The following is a 17,627-nucleotide window of genomic DNA, read 5'->3' as shown; positions in this document are numbered from 1 at the left end:
GCATTGGGAATTTATTATGACCCCATCTCATTACAACCATGTTTTTCCTGCTGGGAACTCTTGTTTTAAGTCACTGCTACATTTCAACAAGTATATAACAACAGCTCCCATACCATCTTTGTTGATCAAAATAGACCAAGGTAAATGGCTAAATCCATGTAACTTTGCAGATCACGTTATCAGAAGCACCTGCAATGTATTCTTTACATACTGCAGAGTGGTTTCATTAATGAGACGTAATTAAATGGACTGATGACTATTTAATACAAAACACAGGGGAAGCGTATGTGCAATAAAATAAGGATCAATTCCAGATTGGCATAGGGGGATAGAATACTGCAAATGTGTAACGTACTCAACATAAATGTTGTTTTTTTAACACATTCAAACAAGTTCAGATGTCAGCTACAGCTAGCTCAAACTCTAATTGCTTGCTTACTAGGTGATGTTTCTCAATGAGATCACGTTGTACCAGCATTGCCCTCCCCTCCATCTGACCTCTTTGGGCTACTGAATGACTTCTGGGGAAGTTTAGTATGTTGGCTTCACTTATAATGCCTAAAATTCTTGGGATCTTGGATGTTCGCACTGTGTTTTTACCACAGTGCTGCTTTACCACAAAGAAAGCTCTCCAATGGCTAAAATGCATACATAGATCAAGAAAGGTGTCAAGAAAGTCATTCTTTGTGCCTGGTTGCTTTCCTTCCTTTTGCCATGAGATTCTTTGTTTTTTATTTCTTTGTTCTCTTTGTTTTACCTTTTTTTTTTTTTTAAGTATTAAGCATTTCACCCTTTACTTGTACCTGCTACGGTATGTAGCGTGCATCCAAATGAACACTCCCTGTGGCACTGCTGAGACTTCGGGTGAAATTTTAGGGTCTGATTTTGTTTCATCTGGCGAAGTAGCAAGACTTGAGTGATTTTCGTCAGCACATTGTGTTGCTCTAAATAGCAACCCTGACAGACACTGAAATACAGATTTTAGACAAGGTTATTTTGATGTGTCCTCTTCAATTCAGTGGTCTCCTTTATCTGTGTCTGACTGTTTAGAAATGATACTTCTCGGTGTTTTTTCACAGCTAGATATATATTTAAAAGCACAGGGAATTATGCTAAAAGTACAGTGTAAGACTAAAATAAACCACTTCAAAATTAGAAAATGTCAGTAGTACTATTGTTTGAGCATGTGTGTAACAAAGCTATTTCTGTGTTATTCTATTACCACTTCCTTCACTGGGCTTTCTCTGTTAGCAAAATGAACAGAACCCGCTGAAGGAGTGTCTTGGGCATGTGTTGGAGACTTTTCCTCGTGGCATTTTCCTCTCTGCATTCTTTTGCTCCATGAATCAAGTGACGTTTAAGTAAGCACTGACCTAGGGGACCTTCTCCGCTTCCTCCCACCTCATCTCCCCACAGCACGTACAGATGACCAACACAGATCAGATAACCTCGTGTGGAAATTAAACTAGCTAACAGAAAATGCCAACCAGCCTTGTCTTTAGCATTTCTACCTTGAACACCTAAAACAAGAGGAGATTCAGTTGCTGAAGACAGATGCTTGTAGTCAACCAAGCATTATAAATAATAATGGCATGCTCAAAGGGGCTTTTCCTTTTTTTTTTTTTTTTTGTGATTGACGTTGTCCTCTGATAGAAGGACAGAGAAATGGGGCTTGTTTGTTTGCTTTGTTTTGTTGTTTTCTTTTTTTTTTTTTTTTTGAATACCATAGAGGATTATTTTCTAGGAAATCCAGGCAACATTTAGAGAATGGTAGCGTGGGTTTGTTTTAAAGCAGAGGTGCTTCTTCCAGTTACTGATATGGCTCTGTTTGGAAAGCCCCTTTCATTGTGTTTGAGATCAAAACACATCAAGTCTGAAATGAATGCATTTAGATTAAAATACATGCAGGTTGGAACATTGCTCTTAAACACAACCTCTTCACCCTTTTCTTTGTTGTCGGTTTTATTCCCGACTTGTAATTAAATTGTATGATATAATAGCCTTACTGAAAAGTCAGCAGCAACAGTGAGCACTTTCCACTTCCCATTCTGAGGATGGAAGCTGGGAAGCCTGCTTTCATTTTGGACATATGGGATGGGTTCTCTCTTGTCTGAGGTCACTGATTTCCCACTGCAGCCTTTCCCTCAGTGAGGGCATTGCTAGAGTCCTTCCTCTTGTATCCAAGTCATCTACTTCCATGAAACCTTGCAAAACTTAGTGCATCCTCAGCCAAATTTCATTGAAGTTATCCAGTGGGTTAAAAAATTACTGACATGGTTAAAAAGGAGATGACGTGAATATTCTTAAAATGCTAGATATGCTCAATTCAGTTGTACCTTTTTTTTTTTTTCTGGAAAACAGGCCAGGAACCCTTCTGTGTTCCCAGTTCTGGGAAAATATTTCAGATGTGGATTTTTTGTACTTGGGTACTTTGCGTTTGGATCGGATAGATTGACCTCAGCAGTACAACTTTACAGAGGCTAAAGTCAAGGGTGTGAATGGGGCTTTCCAGGCAATATCTTTCATTGGTTCCTGTCCTTTTGCTAGAAAAACTTAGAAAGGAGCTGATCCTGGAAAAAATAAATAAATAAATAAAACTCCCACCAAAAACAAAGCATACCAATTGCCCTGATTACTGTGTCATTTGAAACAGCACTTTATAAATTGTGAAAATTGCCTAATGGCATAATATTGCACAAAATATTTTCTAGCCCATTATTTAATTAGGAAAAAGAAGAATGTAATATTTGGACTTTTAAATATTTAGTTGTCTCTAGACTGCAAAGGTATATATACCACAATCAGCTTTTATAGGTAAGAGAGCTTAGAAATTTAGAAGTAAGCTGATAAAATGATGAAAGGTGGGTAGATCTAAAAGTGTGTGTCAAGTACACAGCACTCTGAAAATGCCTCTTTTTTTGTAAGATGGTATTCTTGAGAAAGAAATAGAGGCAGAAGTTTAAAAAGAAAAGGGTTACAGCTGTGAGTTAAAGATATTTACATCATCCCAGGGTCCCTATGGAATGCTCTCACCCTTAGTATTCTGTTGTAGTGGCATTGAGGCAGCTTTAATAAAATCATCAATTATCCTACTTTCAGTCTTTTCTCATTTTTCTTTTTCTTTGTGGTGATAAGGGTGAGAAGAACCAAAAAAAACCATGGGTGTGAGAATACAAATTTTCATTGTTTTCCCAGGCACCTCAGAAAGGTTTTCAAGGCAGGCTGCCCTTTTTTGAAGTGGCTGACTTTTACTTTTGACAAAACTTTTAGGGCAGATAAGAAAGCTGCATGACACCTAAAACCAAATGAAATCTTCCCAGGCATCGGAGCCACGAAGAGCCGAAATGACAAGTAACAGTCCAAGGGTTGACTGTCAGCAGCAGGAATTGATCTCAAGTGGGACTGGATGCACAAAGATGCATTCTCAAGAGGTAGCTCTGCAGTATGTTGGTGTTTAAATTGCAACACGTAAAGCCTAAACCTTCACTGAGTAACCCCAGGTGGTTGTGAGTTTTCACATGCTCATTCAAACAGGAACAAAATGACTGTACTGAACTACTGAGTGTGTTTCTTACTGAGAACTCTTTTGAGTCTTGGTTGCAGTTCTGAGAGTGTGGACAGGGCAGGGCTTGGACTCATGCCTGGCTTTGGGGAGGTGAAGTGCTCACTGAGGGCAGCCTAGATGACTCAGGAGTCCGTGTTTCTGCGCAGCCAGCCGCGTCCTCAGATGACAACCTTGATGCATGCAACTGACTCACAGAAACCCGACAGCTCTTGGGCTAGTGATTGACGTGGTTTTGTTTTGTGTGTTTTTTTTTTTTTTTTAATATTTTTACTTTACTTTCTTGGGCAGCCCCTTCCTTCCAAATTGTTTTCTCAGCTTGATTGAGTCTCAAAGTCTGTCGCCTGCATGTCTTGAACAGCTGGAGTGGCTCTGAACTGAGAAAGCAGACACTGAGCAAGGCTGGACTGGATTCTGGGAAGACCGCAGACTTCAGGAGGAGCAACATGTCTGTCTGACGTGCGATGCTGGGAGCTCAGGAAAGCTAATGCCACTGCAGATGGCTTCTTGCAGCCTTGTACCGGGACTGTGGCTCCTGCTGCTTCTCCAGGATATCCAGGGAGCCCCACAGGTAAGGCAGGGCGGTGTCAGGATCCTACAGCCCTGCAGGACTAAAGAGGACCTGGGAGAGATTTGGGGGAACCCTGGGATGCAGGGCAATTCTGCCCACTACCTGTGTGCAGGGTAGTAGGCATCTGTAGAAACAGGCTTTGTGCAACACAGGGTGATAAAGGTATAAAGTAGAGGTGTCCCAAAGCAGCCAGGAGAGTTTGCTCTCTCTGGGAACCTTGCAGGCAGGAGCAGGGGATAGAGCTCTGATTTGCATGTTTTTCTTGGTATTGCTAGTGTTACTGCGCCTCCAGGCACATCACAGCTAGGAAATGAGGAAAGATTTCATATAGGGATGGAGGACTGCCCTCATTTGTTTTGGGTGAATCACTTTTACTTTTGCCCAGAGGGCCAGGTGCTCTCAGGCGCATTCCCTGCAGAACTTGGCTTGGCGGGCTTTTGCTCTGCTGCTGTGAGTCAGGGCTGGCAAAGTGAAAGGTGTAGAGGCAAACAAAACAGCAAAATACCTTCCCCTTTACACCCACCCACCCCTCTGACACTGACTTCCCCATGAATGGGCTATCAAATTGAGATAAAATAGACATAGCCCACTAGTCACACTCAGCTGATGCTGTAGGTGCAAGCTAGGTCCCTGCTCAGATCATATCGTCTCTTGTGCATTTGCTCCCCCCTTCCACCCTCCTTACCCCTCCTCAGCTTCCTCCCCAGTGGATCGTATGGCAACGAGCCCTTGGTGCCTGGCATAAATCCAGGTGGTTTCCGTGGCTGACACTTATGCATGCATGAGAAAAAGAAAAAGGTCAGTCACAGAGGCTCTTTGCATAGGTAAAGTCAGTAGGTAGCTAATTGCCTGCTGGGTTGGATCCTGAGATTGGCCTTTCCCTTGCATTGGAAATATAAACGTATCCTAGCTTAAGACACTTGTCTGTGTATTGTAAATGGATGATATAGGGCATCACATGGGCTATTTCACAGGAGATTTTTGGCAAGAAACTGACTCCAGTTAGATCTTTGAAAGTAACCGGGTCTGCATCCTTTTCATAGATGTTTGAAAAGGCTCCTCGTGACTCTTTTGGTAAGAGTAGGAGTTTGCCCTGGTGTCTATAGCCGTAAATTCCCCTCCCACATGGCAAGTTTGCTCTACTTTGCTCTGGTTTATCTGCCCTGCCACCATCTCCATCCTGAAGTACATCAATCTCTCTGTTCTACAGGATTACAGCCTGCAGTCCTTACTCAACTGACAAGTACCTAGGAGGACATTCTGATGAACTTGTCTGTTCTGCTGAATGCTAACTGCTTTAGGAGAAAGGTGCTAGAAAAAAGATGGCATTTGTGCATTTGACATCACTTTGGTGTATTGTTCACTAAATGAAAAGGGCAGAGAGAAAATTTGGGTTTCTAATACTCACTGTCAACTTTTAAACTCACAGCAAAATCATCAGTTATCTGGAATAAGCATGTAGATCTTGCTGGGATAAGCAGTTGGCTGCTCACTGTCTTTATTGCATCAATCATAGCAAACTTGGCTTTTGCCGCTAGTGGAGTACAAGTGATACTGTTAAATGCAAGCAAGTCACAGCTTACTGATTGTATTTTAAACCATATTCCACCTCAGATCAACCCGCAGTTTGGGATTTGGTTGTTTTAATTTTCAGTTAGCTCTCATTTGTTAATGTCTCTTCTGTTGAGCATGAAGCTTGACTACTTGAAGTCTTAGATTATCGGCTTCTTTCTTTCATACTATCAGAATTTGGTTAGAAGCTTGAAAGGGAGTCAACTGTTTTGCTACAGTATTAGTCAGTTCTAGAACAGCCAATACTGATAACTTTTTTTTTTTTACCGTAATATGCTCTCTTTCTGACTTACAGCTTATTTGTAGCAAGCTGATTTCTTGCTCTGCCTCACCATCACTTTTTCTCTATGAGCTCAAAAGACCATAAATAAATGAGTCAAACCTTATCCTGACTGAATTGTAGAGTAGCCCACTGAATTCAGCACCATCTTTGCAATGGCCATTATTTAAATTGAAATAGCAAACATGTTTGTAGTTTCAAGGATAGGGAGAAGACACCCAAAAAGTATATTTTCTGGAAGAAATTCTCAGAAACAAACACTGAAAAAAGCAAATGCTTTGTATAAAGTATGTTTGTGGTTTTTTAATTATTATTATTGTGGGGCCTTAATTGGCAACATTTTAAAGAAAGACAAAAAAAAGGCGGGGCGGGGAGGAGGTGAGAGAGGGGTTGGCCTGGTGGGTCAGTGAAAGAACAAGGCCAAGGGATCCCTGGCCATCCCATCCCAACAGTCCAAACTGTTACAACTTGTAGTCTTTTCTTTTGGAAAACATATTCCAGCTCGTGCTATATCAGAAACCTTTATTTAACTGCATTCATAGAAGGATTCGTGAAATTCAGTCTCTATCTCCTTCCAATTTAACAGGATGCTAAACTGAATTGAAGAGTTCCTGGCATTAGAGCAAAAGCAGGTACAAGGTACTAACCTGGTATAGACACATGGCTTGTTCAAATTTGTTCCAAAAATGTGAACGGATTAACATTGTCGTGGCAGGCTTTCTGCTGCACTGGCAATTGTTTACTATAACAGCTTACCTTCTTGTTCAAATATTTAGCTGTTCTTCTACAACTGGCGTGAAGACACAGTAACTCTACACTGTGTCCTCAAGTCCAATCCAGATCAAAACAAGTCTGAGATAGTAGATCCAGAAATAATATCCGTGAGGTTTTGTGTTACGGGCGTGTGCAACAACAGTCACGCAAAGGGGAGGCCCTGCTTCTGGCTACACAATGCCACCGACTCTTCCGCCCTGAGTGAAATGAATGTGCAGCCACAGGGTGCATTGTTCCAGTGCAGTAACCTCCTGAAAATCCAACTTCACCAATTCTAAAAGCAGTTTTCAATCAAATCAGCTCCTAGAACTGATTCGTGCTCTGAAAACATAATTGGTCTGCCTTAAACAGTCAAGGAGTTAGAGGGGAAGGAAAACGTGTGTAAGAAGCAAGAGAGGAAGTGGGATTGCATCCTGGGATGGCAAAGAGATTAGCAGGATTAGCATAATTGCAGTAGACACGTATTTCCATGTTGCTGGTCCATTCTTAGCACAGATCCGTTCGTACAGTTTCCTTAGAAGCAGCAGGAAGGACAAAGACGGGCTCTCCATCAGTGTTTGGATTCCTCACCCACAGCCCCCAATACTGCTGTGATCTCTCTTGAATGTTAAAGTTTTAGTATTTTACATACATACTAAAAGAACTTTACAAGTAGAGATAGAGGTGTGATGGCTGTTTGTTTTTTTTCTCTCACTGGTTGATTTTACTCCCAGATTACAGGTATGGGCTAGACAGGAGGTAAGGATTTTAGGGATTCAAATGGCATACTTATATATATTGCTTTTTGACTGTTGGACGGTAATACATATCATTAGGATAAAATTCAGTGTTTCTTCAATGAACTGTTTGCTTCCATGTTTTTCAGGGAACACTAGAAGGTGTTGCAGATGCTGCCTTAAAAAGTGAAATTGTGCTAGGATTTTGAATTTCTCTGGGTAAAGATGCTGAGTCCTGTTTCTGTCTGTCTTGGGAAATACAATATTGCAGAATTCTGCCCTTGCAGAAATGAGGACAGTAACTTCTCTTTGTTCTGTAAAACTTAGTGGAGGTTTCCTTGATGAAGCAAAGCCACAACCTAGTTGCTGATGAATATGAATTATACCACATTCTTCGGTGTTTCTAGGCATTTCAGGAAAAGGGGGGAACTATCACATCCACATCCTTCCCACAAAATAAGCAATAAGAAACAAAAATGATTAAGTGAATCTCTTCTCACTGGCTAATTGACTATTTCTAAAAGTGTTTTGGAGCCAGGAGAAATAGCACCAGAAATATATCAAAAATGTCTTCATGCTGAGATTTTTCTCGGCAAGGAGAGCAGTGAGAGCATATGCGCTTTTCTTTCCTATGTCATCTTCTTGAGCTCTGGTATGACAAAGCACTACTTTTTACATGAGTTTTTCCCTTTTCTCCTCACTGTCCTCATGATTCCTTCCCTTCTTTTAGGTGATGCCTGTTCTGATTAAGGCATGGTAAGAGGGACATTTTCTTTAAAATCTTGTATTGTTGGCTACCATCAGCTCAGTCACAATTCTGGAAACCCAGCTGCGCAGGCTCTCACAGCTGCAGCTTTTGGTAACGCAGCTCAAAACATGTCTAGCCTCAGTATGTATGCTGGGGAGATCAATGCTGCTGCCACTGGTGGGAATTTTCCTCAGAATTTCCCTCACCTAAAAAGAACCAGTATGTGCCGTCACCAGATTCCTTTATAGCTGCAGTGTAACAGGACAACTTCTGAGCAAATTGCATACCCGTTTTGGACTGGGCAGATGGTTTTATGTTTCACTGGAAAAGCTTGAGAGAACACAAGGTATAAATTCTGCTGTAGCATACTAACGTAGCCTAATAGGTGTTGGCCTCACCTTAGCAATTGAACTACTAGCGTAAGCAGGGTAAGAAGTGTTTTCAGCTCTATTGGTGACTGACAGTATGCATTCTGTCCTGGAACAGTGAAACAAGCATGCAGTAAGTATTTTGCAGCCCTTACAAATTTGGATGGATTTGGTGGGTGAAGTCTAGTCTTCTGCCATTAAGAAGTAGCCAATAGTTGAGGAACGAACCACCCCTTCTGCCCCCAAGAACCAAAAAAAAAACACAACAAAAAAACCCACCACCACCAAAAAAAAAAAACAAAACACCACATCGGTCCTATCACTTTGAATCTTCCTGCACAGTGACCTAAGGATTTAAGATGCTGGTCAAATCAAGAACATGCAACTTTCCAGAAGTACTGAATCACGAAGGGAGAGAGACTGGTAAAGCTGCAATCCAGAATCCCCTGTGCTTCTTGTTGAATTGTTTCCAGCGATCTCTTCCTAATTTGAGCTACTGAGCTCATCAAAATCTCAGAAGTCAAACAAGGTGACTTCCTACTGCAAACTTGCACCCTAACTGTAGAAGAGATTTAAGACGTGGTATTTCACATGTGGGAAGAGTAGTTACAGGTGGTGAAACTGAGGTAATTTGCATATTCAGTCACTGAGTGGGTAAATTACCTCAGTTCAGGCCTTTTGCTACCCACTAATAATGCATATTTTTGTTCCCTTTCTACACAATATGTCTAGCTTGCTATCTTTCATTTTAGTTCACTTATTACTCTGACATTCACTGCACACAGAAAAATAAAACGATTACATTATCTTTTTATGGCTGACATTTCTTTACTTTTTTCCCAAAAGTAGCCTAATCTAATCTAGTAGCCTAGATAGCACCGTCATTTTATGGAAGGCTGACATCTTTTGAGACCTTGGCCCTTCACCTCTGCCATTCCTTCAAGGCATGTTTTTGGGCACTGAGTTGTTTCATTCCTCCACAAACTCATGGGAGTTTAGGGTGGAGAATGGTCTTACGGCAAGATTTTTTTATTCTATATGATGCATGAAAACTTGAAATGGAGCTTACGAAAGACATTGTGCAGGTAGCTATGAATTAGAAGTGGTGGGCTCAGAAGGTGGTTTCTCAGATGTAGAACTGTACATGTTATGATTTGTTAAAATGACCTTTTACAGCAGAGCACCTTGGTATTGCCTCGTACAGGTGGCTTCAGAGCCGTGCTTGTAACTGGATGCTTCACAGCAGCATTTGTTGTGAAGCTACAGGTGTTATGGAGTATGCTACGGAGCATCTAGTAGGCTGTAGTATATAGCTGCCCTCTTGTGGAAAGAAAAAAAGTGTTGTGGACTTTCATATGTATATTGACATAGTTGTGCAGTAGTTACGTGTAATTCAGGCAGTAGTTTATCACAGCACTAGCATCAGGGGAAAATTAATAATCGGGATTTGCACCACGTTACCTAAGAGCAGCATCTTGTCCTCAGCTTGGGATTTCAGTATTTCAGACAAGATCCCTTTTTAAAAAGCAGCTCTTCAGTCACACTTGTACGCAGAGATTATTCCTTTGACCCCCTAAAGACGCAATTAAATAATCTGTAAGTTTATATGCTGTAGGTTTATATGTTTATATCATTCAAGAATTGTGTCCCCATTCTGTTTTAAAGTTCAGCATCATTTGAAGGCAGAGTTGGTTTTCTAAGAGAACCAGGAAGAGAAGATCGGGTTTTTGTGGTGGTGTTTTACAGATCTTAAAGAGAAACTAATCCAGGATAATTTAGATATAGCGAGGATGCTGGTGTTTCTTAATTTTTCTTTATAAACCTAGTCAGTCCACTTCATACCCCTGAAATGACTCCTAAATAACCCCGTGTCTAAGTGTGACTGGTCTCATTGTGTCATTTCCTGTTATTTAATTTAGTCTTAGATGGCTGGCTAACTGGGGTGCTTCTACACACAGATGGAAGGAGATTCCACTTCCTTTTCCTATAGTCTGAGGCTTCCTCTTCAGAAAAGACAAATACAGGGTACACATTTGTAAACTTGACTTGAGTCGGGCTGAGCAACCAGACCTCTGCTATTTCCCCCGTGCAATAAGGTAGAAAAAAATGCTTTGCAGGGAGGCTCTGTGGCCTAGTGGTTAGTGCACAAATGTGAGGCAGGATTTCTCAGTTCTGTTATCAGAGCTCAATGAAATTTAATGGTTTCAATGTGTTTCTATTTCTTGTACTTCTGTTAATTTCCTCCTCAACTGAAAGTTCCTGTTTTCTCATACAACCTGGGGCAAGTTATTTAACTTTTTCCTTTTTTTTTTTATGGTCCAGCCATGAAAAGAACAGCGCATTAAACAGGAGACTATGGTTTTGAGATCAGTTAGTAAGATTCTACCTGGCATACAAAGGCAGTAGGAGGCATTAGGTATTCTTTTTGAGGCTGGTGGGAAATTCACCTTCAGAAGGTGGGATGTACATTTCTTAAAATATTTGTTAACTGTCCTACCAGTATCCTGTGGGAAAATCTCTGGAGAATCTGCTGATTCAGTCTTTACAGAAAAAAGTTGCCATTTACTTCTAGCAGCAAATAATGAAAATGAAATTATCAGATAACAATGTTTGTAGGGGATTATTAGGGGAGATGCCAAATTCAAAAATCAGACTTTCTCATCAGAAAACCTGAGTGCTGTAATTTCCCACAGTACCTAGTCACCCTGCTGTATGTAAATGAAGCCTTATTATCTGCTTTTTGGTACAGTTCATAGCAGAGTGATTTTTTCTAAGCTAATATTAGAACTGTTGTGGCTTTTTTTATTTTTAATCTAAACAAGTATCAGTTATGTAATCAAATTGAAGGTTGCTCCTGAAAACCTTAACTCACAGAAGTAGTGGGATTAATTATTTGAATAAGGGCTTCACTGCGTGAATAAATATTTGCAGCTTTATTACTAAGGCAAAAGCCACTTGTTCTCAGTGTAGGATTTATCCTTTTAAAAGGATTTAAAATATTTTATTTTTTTATGAAAAGTGAAAGAATGTATTGGTTTACAGTAAACATATCTTTAGGTTGCTAAACTCAGATGCTGTGAGTGGATAAATAACTGAACAGAAAGATTTGTTTGCTGCATTGATAAATAGCGTGAAAGCAGCTAAGCACAGTAGGGTAAACAAACAGGAAGAACTATGAAAACAGATTCAAAGACGCCTAGAAGTACAGATGCGTAGGGTTAACAAAAGTGACAGGATGTGTAGAACCAATATACAAACAACTGTAAATTTAAAGAATTAGCTTTGTGGGTTACAGCCAATTTAGCTAGCCTTAGATGATGTTCACTATGGCACCACTTCTCATTTCTGTGCAGAGCTGGAAATCTAATACAGATATTCGGGGATTTTTTTTTTTTTTATTTTCTAAAAAGTTCTTAAGTCAAGATGGGATCATTTTAAGGACAGTGGTTTTTAGCCTTTTTTCATTTGTTAACTGCAACAAGGTTTCTAAAGGAGAGGTGGACTGCTGCACAAGCTTATCTTGGTAATCTTTACTATCTTGTACCTAAGTTTCAAAGAGTGTCTAGAGCATTGGCTAAAAACCATTTTGGTAGGACAATGCCACTACACATTTTGTTGCATGAAACAAGGAGTTAATTTCTCAGTTCTGAAATGCTTGATGAAAAGGTTGAGCCACAGTATTCGTTCCCTATGTTTGAATCACTTTCAGGGACAAGCCTGCTAATTGAAGATACATACTGAATTATTGCTAAATACACTGAATATTGCTATCTTTGCTGAACTTTATGGACAGCAGTTATCTAGATGTTTTGGAGGATGGTTGAATTGTCAAAAATCTGTAGACTTTTCCCTACCATTTGTAGTCACCAGAATTCAAGACCAGTACTGGGATCTGCCCTAATTGTTTTCTAATTGTGTCTTTTCTCTGTTTAAATTTCTAGCCATCACTCACCTCATCTGGTTCCTGTGATACACTCAGGAATTGGTTCTATGATGAAACTTTACAAAGGTGCTGTTACCGGTGCCCCTCAGGTCAGTATGTTTATGATTCAGTCAAATTAACATGGAGCCTTTCTCATAGGTGTAGTATGAACCTTGTATATCTCCAGAATTGCATTTTGACCCTGAAGTGCAGTTTGGTGAACCGTGATCTGGTGTGGATCCAGATGGGAATTTGTTCTCCACTTCCCTGCTCCTGTTCAGTCTACATTCAAACAGTCTGTAAATTGCAAACAAGATAACTTGCGATTATTATTTTTTTAATTGATTGACTTGACACTCAGATGTAGCTAGAAGTAGCAGATGTAAGAATTAATTTCAGTTTGCCTCAGGGTGTGAAGCAGCGTAATGATATTAGGCTGAAGATGTTTCTGATCAGAGACACAAAGTATAAAATGATTGTGCAGAAAATCTGTCATTATCCTCATATTCAAACCACTTTAGAAAGCATCTCACATGAGGAGTGGAACATTCACTCGTCAGGGGACAGAGTAAGCTTTGCCAGAAGCTAGCTGTGAGTCGGAGGCATGTGAGCTCAGAAGCAGGAAACAACTTAGTGAGACAAGGGTTCTGGAAATGTCTGAAACTCGGTGGGTGGGACATTTTATGGTACTTCACCATCATCAATCTCTTCTTTCAGAAATGTTTTCTCTTCTCTCTCTCTCTCTTCTCTCTTTCTTTTTTTGGAAAGGAAATTTTTGACATTTATGTGTGCTCTAATAATACAAAGAGGTTTCGTGCTTGGTTGCTAGCATTCGCATGCAGTTATATCAGGGACATCCTGTACTGCTTCTGGGCACATCACTAGAATCATTCAGAAAATGTATGAGAAAGCAAGACCAAGGGATGGAGAAACTGGTCCTGTAAAAGAGGAAAAGGGGCAAGAACTCTGAGCCAGTTCCAAGCAAAGAAGCTCTTTTCTCCTTCAAAACCATACTTTGCAAAATGTCCCACATGGTATGGTCTTGTGAAAAGCAAAGATCTGATCTGCATCTAGCTGTAAAGAGCTGTAATTCACAAGCATTTCACCTCTGCTTATTCTTAAAACTCATTTTTTTGCCACATCCTAATGTCAGTCTTGGACATCTCTTGCCATCCTCCAGGGTCTCCTCCACAACAAAAACTCATAATAATCTTTTATCATTTTAATCTTCCACTACTCCTTCAGACAATAACCCATTCATATCTGCTACTAACTCAACTTCTCGTTGCAAAGAGTAGCTTTTCTAAAATTCCATTTAATCAAAGTGAGCGTATTAGAGTCTTGATGCAGTCTGGCTTTGCTTTCCTTGGTGTTCCAACCTGCAGATGTAGAGCTTTCCATCTGAGCACGCTGGCTCAAGTGTAAGCCACATCATCTGTTTCAAAGTTCATTTCAAGCTCAATTTCAATGTAAACTTTAAACCAAACCTCATAAGATCATTCTAATCGATTTCTACAATTGCCACATTTCTTCTCAGGTGCTTAATTCTTCTTCAGGTAAAATGAGACTTCATACCTGGGACACCAGAAGAACACTATCTTTCTGTCATCACAGAACAGAAAAAAGCCCCCTCTCAAGGGAAGGAATAGAGACTTTCACATGAAATAATGATGTTCCACCTTACTTCTGTTTATTTTGTTTGTATTTTATCTTTTTATCTTTTGTTGTTGTTTTTGGGGCTGTTGTTGTTGTTGCTTTTGCTTTTAGACTCTAAATCAGATATCCAGCTCCACCAGATAGTATTGCATTCAACACTGAAGATAATTTCCTGCTCACAGTTAACAGCAAATCCTCAGGAGTGAATGAACACACATACTCAAAAAAGGAAAACACTTGTTTCATCTACTTACCTTTAGTACATTTTTCTGTACATACGATTGCAGCTGGTATTCCTTCTGCTTAGGCTTTGGTCTGGTTGTTGAGCTATTAACACAGTGAAGGACAGTACCAGAAGACATGAATGGGCAAGCTTCAAAGCTAATCTACCTGGGGCACACATCCCCCAAGAGAGTGGGAAATTTCCCGTTTCATGTGTACAGGAAGTCTCAAATGACTGTAGTTCAAGCTTTTGGGACATTGTGGGAGGAGGAAGGAAATAACACACACGTGGAGGTAACTTGCCTGCAGCTTGAGTGTTGAGATTGAAACCACTCCAGCAGTCAGCCCCAACCTTCAAAAGGATAATCTCAGGCAAGTAGTTTTGAGGAGGTATGAGCGATGTGTTTGAAGCTTGTCTGGTGGTATTTGTAGGGCCAAATATAGCATAGCTGGTTTTACTTATACTCCTACACCATGCTTGCCAAAGCAAATAGTAGGTGAGTTATTTTCCTGCCAGGTCTTCCATCCCTGTGGTTAATTAACCCTTTATAACTAGGTGGTGTGGTCTGGTGCTGAAAATGGGATACATTTCTCTCTTGTTTACTACTTATGAAACATTCAACATTCAACTCTATCTTTATGTTGCTGCTTTAGCTTTTCCTTTTGCTTCTGCAGCTGTCACTTTTCCTTACCAGTGTGGTTTAACCTGGCAGGCAGCTAAGCACCACACAGCTATTCACTCACACACCCCCACCCCAGTGGAATGGGCGTGAAAACTGGGGAGGTTTCTGAACAGGTATCCTCCACAGTTTGCTTTTCTTTCTCCAGGGTATGCTAAAAAGAAAGCATGTCCCACGGACCCAGATGAAGACTGCATGAGATGTGGACCTGAGCAATATCTGAATGAAGAATCCCAAAAGCCACATTGTGACGCTTGTGTGTCATGTACAAAAGGTAGTTGGTTTACTTTTTATCACACATACTTTACCATTAGAGCCACTCTAAATATTCTCTTTATTAGTATTTTATTAATTTAGAATTTCCAGCAGCAAAGTTATCTGTCCTTGGCTACTGTTCTAGAGAGCAGAATGCTAACTTGCACATAATGAATACCATTTCTTGTTTGGCCTGGGACTGCCTGAAAATTCTCGCATCTAATGCCATCCAAGTCTGGTTTCTGCTTTCTGCCTTCTATTACAAACTATTGTCTACAGCTTTGTCCAATTGTTCGTGACTTAAATTGCCATCGCAGAGTGCCAGCAGCCCGTTCTGCTTCCCAAGCCTTTGAACTGCTGTTGCTCAGCTTTGCCCCCTGCTTTGCCTTTTCCTTGCAGGGTGATCCTTTGTTACTCCATCTGTTTCTTTCCTGCAGAATCTGACCTTGTGGAGAAAGTGCCCTGCTCCTTCAATTCTAGCCGCGTGTGTGAGTGCCGACCAGGTCTGTTCTGTCAAACCGCTGTTAAGTACACCTGCATGCGATGCCAGCAGCACACTGCCTGCAAGCCTGGTTTTGGAGTTAAAGTCAGAGGTAGGAATTCCTCCCTATCTAGTTTGTCTTTTCTGATCTTGGCCATAGTCCTGGAACTATGGCATTTTGGTTAGTCAGTCAGCAGTCATTGTTTTTATTCAGGCACCTCAACAACTGATGTTTCTTGTGAAGAATGCCCCCCTGGGACCTTCTCTGACCAAAACTCCAGCACTGACATCTGCAAGCCCCATACTGAGTAAGTCCATAGCTTTTGAAAGTGTTTAACTGATTAGCAGAAGCTAATAAAAGACCCGAAGGGACTTCTGTCACTTTTTGTGGTGCAAAGTGTACAAATTCATTTTAGAGGCAATGGGATAGCTTTGAGCCTATGTGCAGAGTTTTGAAGGCCCCTCGTTATGCTTTTTGCAGAGCTCTGTACTGAAGGAAGGAAGGAGTCTCCCTTGCCTCATTTTCAGCGCTCTGCATATGGTTAGATTACATGCACAAGTGATTTTCAGGTTTGCATCCAGGTTAAGAATCAGTGCCACAGAGGTGAGAAGGAAGTTAATGACTTCCTGACTAAAAGCAATAAATGCACATGGTACAAAAATGACCAAAAGTGATGTTTGCCATACAGAACACCTTACCATAGATCAGAGCATTTTCTTTCAGCGCTGATACACTGTTCTCTCTTTCATTCCCTAGCTGTGCCAAGTTAAACAAAGTAGCACAAAGCAAAGGAAATGCCACACATGATCAGGTTTGCCTGGACCAATTGCCCACCTACCTCACCCCAGGCACTTTCTCCACCAGATTCAGCAATGAAACAAGTAACTCTGACCTACTGAGGCTTGAGGCGAACTTGGTCACTATTTCTAGTATTCTTTTAAGTGCTGCAACAACTGAAAACCCCAGTTCTACTCCCAACGAGAATGCTCTGGCTGGCACGCTTCCCACCTCAGACAAGGGGGAGACAACAACAGGAGGTAACGAAGATAAAGCATTTACTCTTTCTAGCATATTTTATTTGGATGTATCTTTAGTAAAAGCAATTTTTATATGGGAGCTTCCTGCAAAACCCTTATGACTTTTAAAATGATATCCATCAAACACACAGATCTACTGACAGTAGGCAGTGCTGACAGAAAAGGCAGTACTCTGCCTTTTCTTTACCTCTCTGTCCTCCCTTTCCCCTTCTGAACAGTAGGTCTTGTTTGGGGAGTGGTTCTCTCTGTGATGCTGCTACTTGTGGGCATGCTGTTGTTCTGGAAATGGAAGATTTGCAAGAAACGAATCCTCATCCTCAAAGGAAAACGTGAGTTTTTAAAGTTGTAACACATAGCATGCTGTTTAACCTCCAAGGACATGCCACCTGGGAACTATAATATCCTAAAATTTTATGGAGGCCAGTAGGGGAGACTATATTTACTAGCCCTGGTGAAGACAGGCCAAATGTTCTAGGCAATCTGTGCAGCATGTTGGAGAACCTTAGAAAAAGACTGAAGCAGCTGTGAATTTATGGAGGAAGATGCTACAAGCTGGGTGAGGAAATGGTAACCGGTGATTTTTTCTCTCAGTGCAGACACTAATATTAAATGATGCCTGAAGTCTTTTGCAAGTATTTTCTGCTTCCCAGGGGAGGGTTGGACTTGGAACCTGTTTACCGATTGTGACTCTCTGTAGCTTTGCATAGAGTTGCACGTGGGGCGTGCCTGCATAACTACATTCCCTCTTTTGTAGAAAGCAGGATGTGCAATTTGTAGGTTGC

General features: G+C 40.8%; 1 protein-coding gene across 3 annotated transcripts in view; it reads left to right on the top strand.

The window, feature by feature from the left end:
* Nucleotides 1-17,627, top strand: part of TNFRSF8 (TNF receptor superfamily member 8) — a 31,275-nt gene that overhangs the window by 6,977 nt on the left and 6,671 nt on the right. Inside the window, exons 2-8 of one of the 3 annotated variants that reach the window (XM_080564096.1) lie at nucleotides 3,924-4,133; nucleotides 12,533-12,623; nucleotides 15,220-15,345; nucleotides 15,764-15,919; nucleotides 16,022-16,115; nucleotides 16,565-16,845; nucleotides 17,064-17,174. In XM_080564096.1, the coding sequence (XP_080420222.1) occupies nucleotides 4,050-4,133; nucleotides 12,533-12,623; nucleotides 15,220-15,345; nucleotides 15,764-15,919; nucleotides 16,022-16,115; nucleotides 16,565-16,845; nucleotides 17,064-17,174 (943 nt within the window). In that variant the 5' untranslated portion in view covers nucleotides 3,924-4,049. Of the gene's footprint in view, nucleotides 1-3,853; nucleotides 4,134-12,532; nucleotides 12,624-15,219; nucleotides 15,346-15,763; nucleotides 15,920-16,021; nucleotides 16,116-16,564; nucleotides 16,846-17,063; nucleotides 17,175-17,627 lie in introns of those variants that run through there. The other 2 variants (XM_080564097.1, XM_080564098.1) reach the window with 2 other exon arrangements.

Source organism: Anser brachyrhynchus (assembly GCF_964034855.1).
Source record: "Anser brachyrhynchus genome assembly, chromosome: 21".
In the NCBI taxonomy this organism is placed as follows: domain Eukaryota; kingdom Metazoa; phylum Chordata; class Aves; order Anseriformes; family Anatidae; genus Anser; species Anser brachyrhynchus.
Note: the sequence above shows the minus strand (reverse complement) of the source record. Positions and strands in the feature narration are given on the sequence as shown.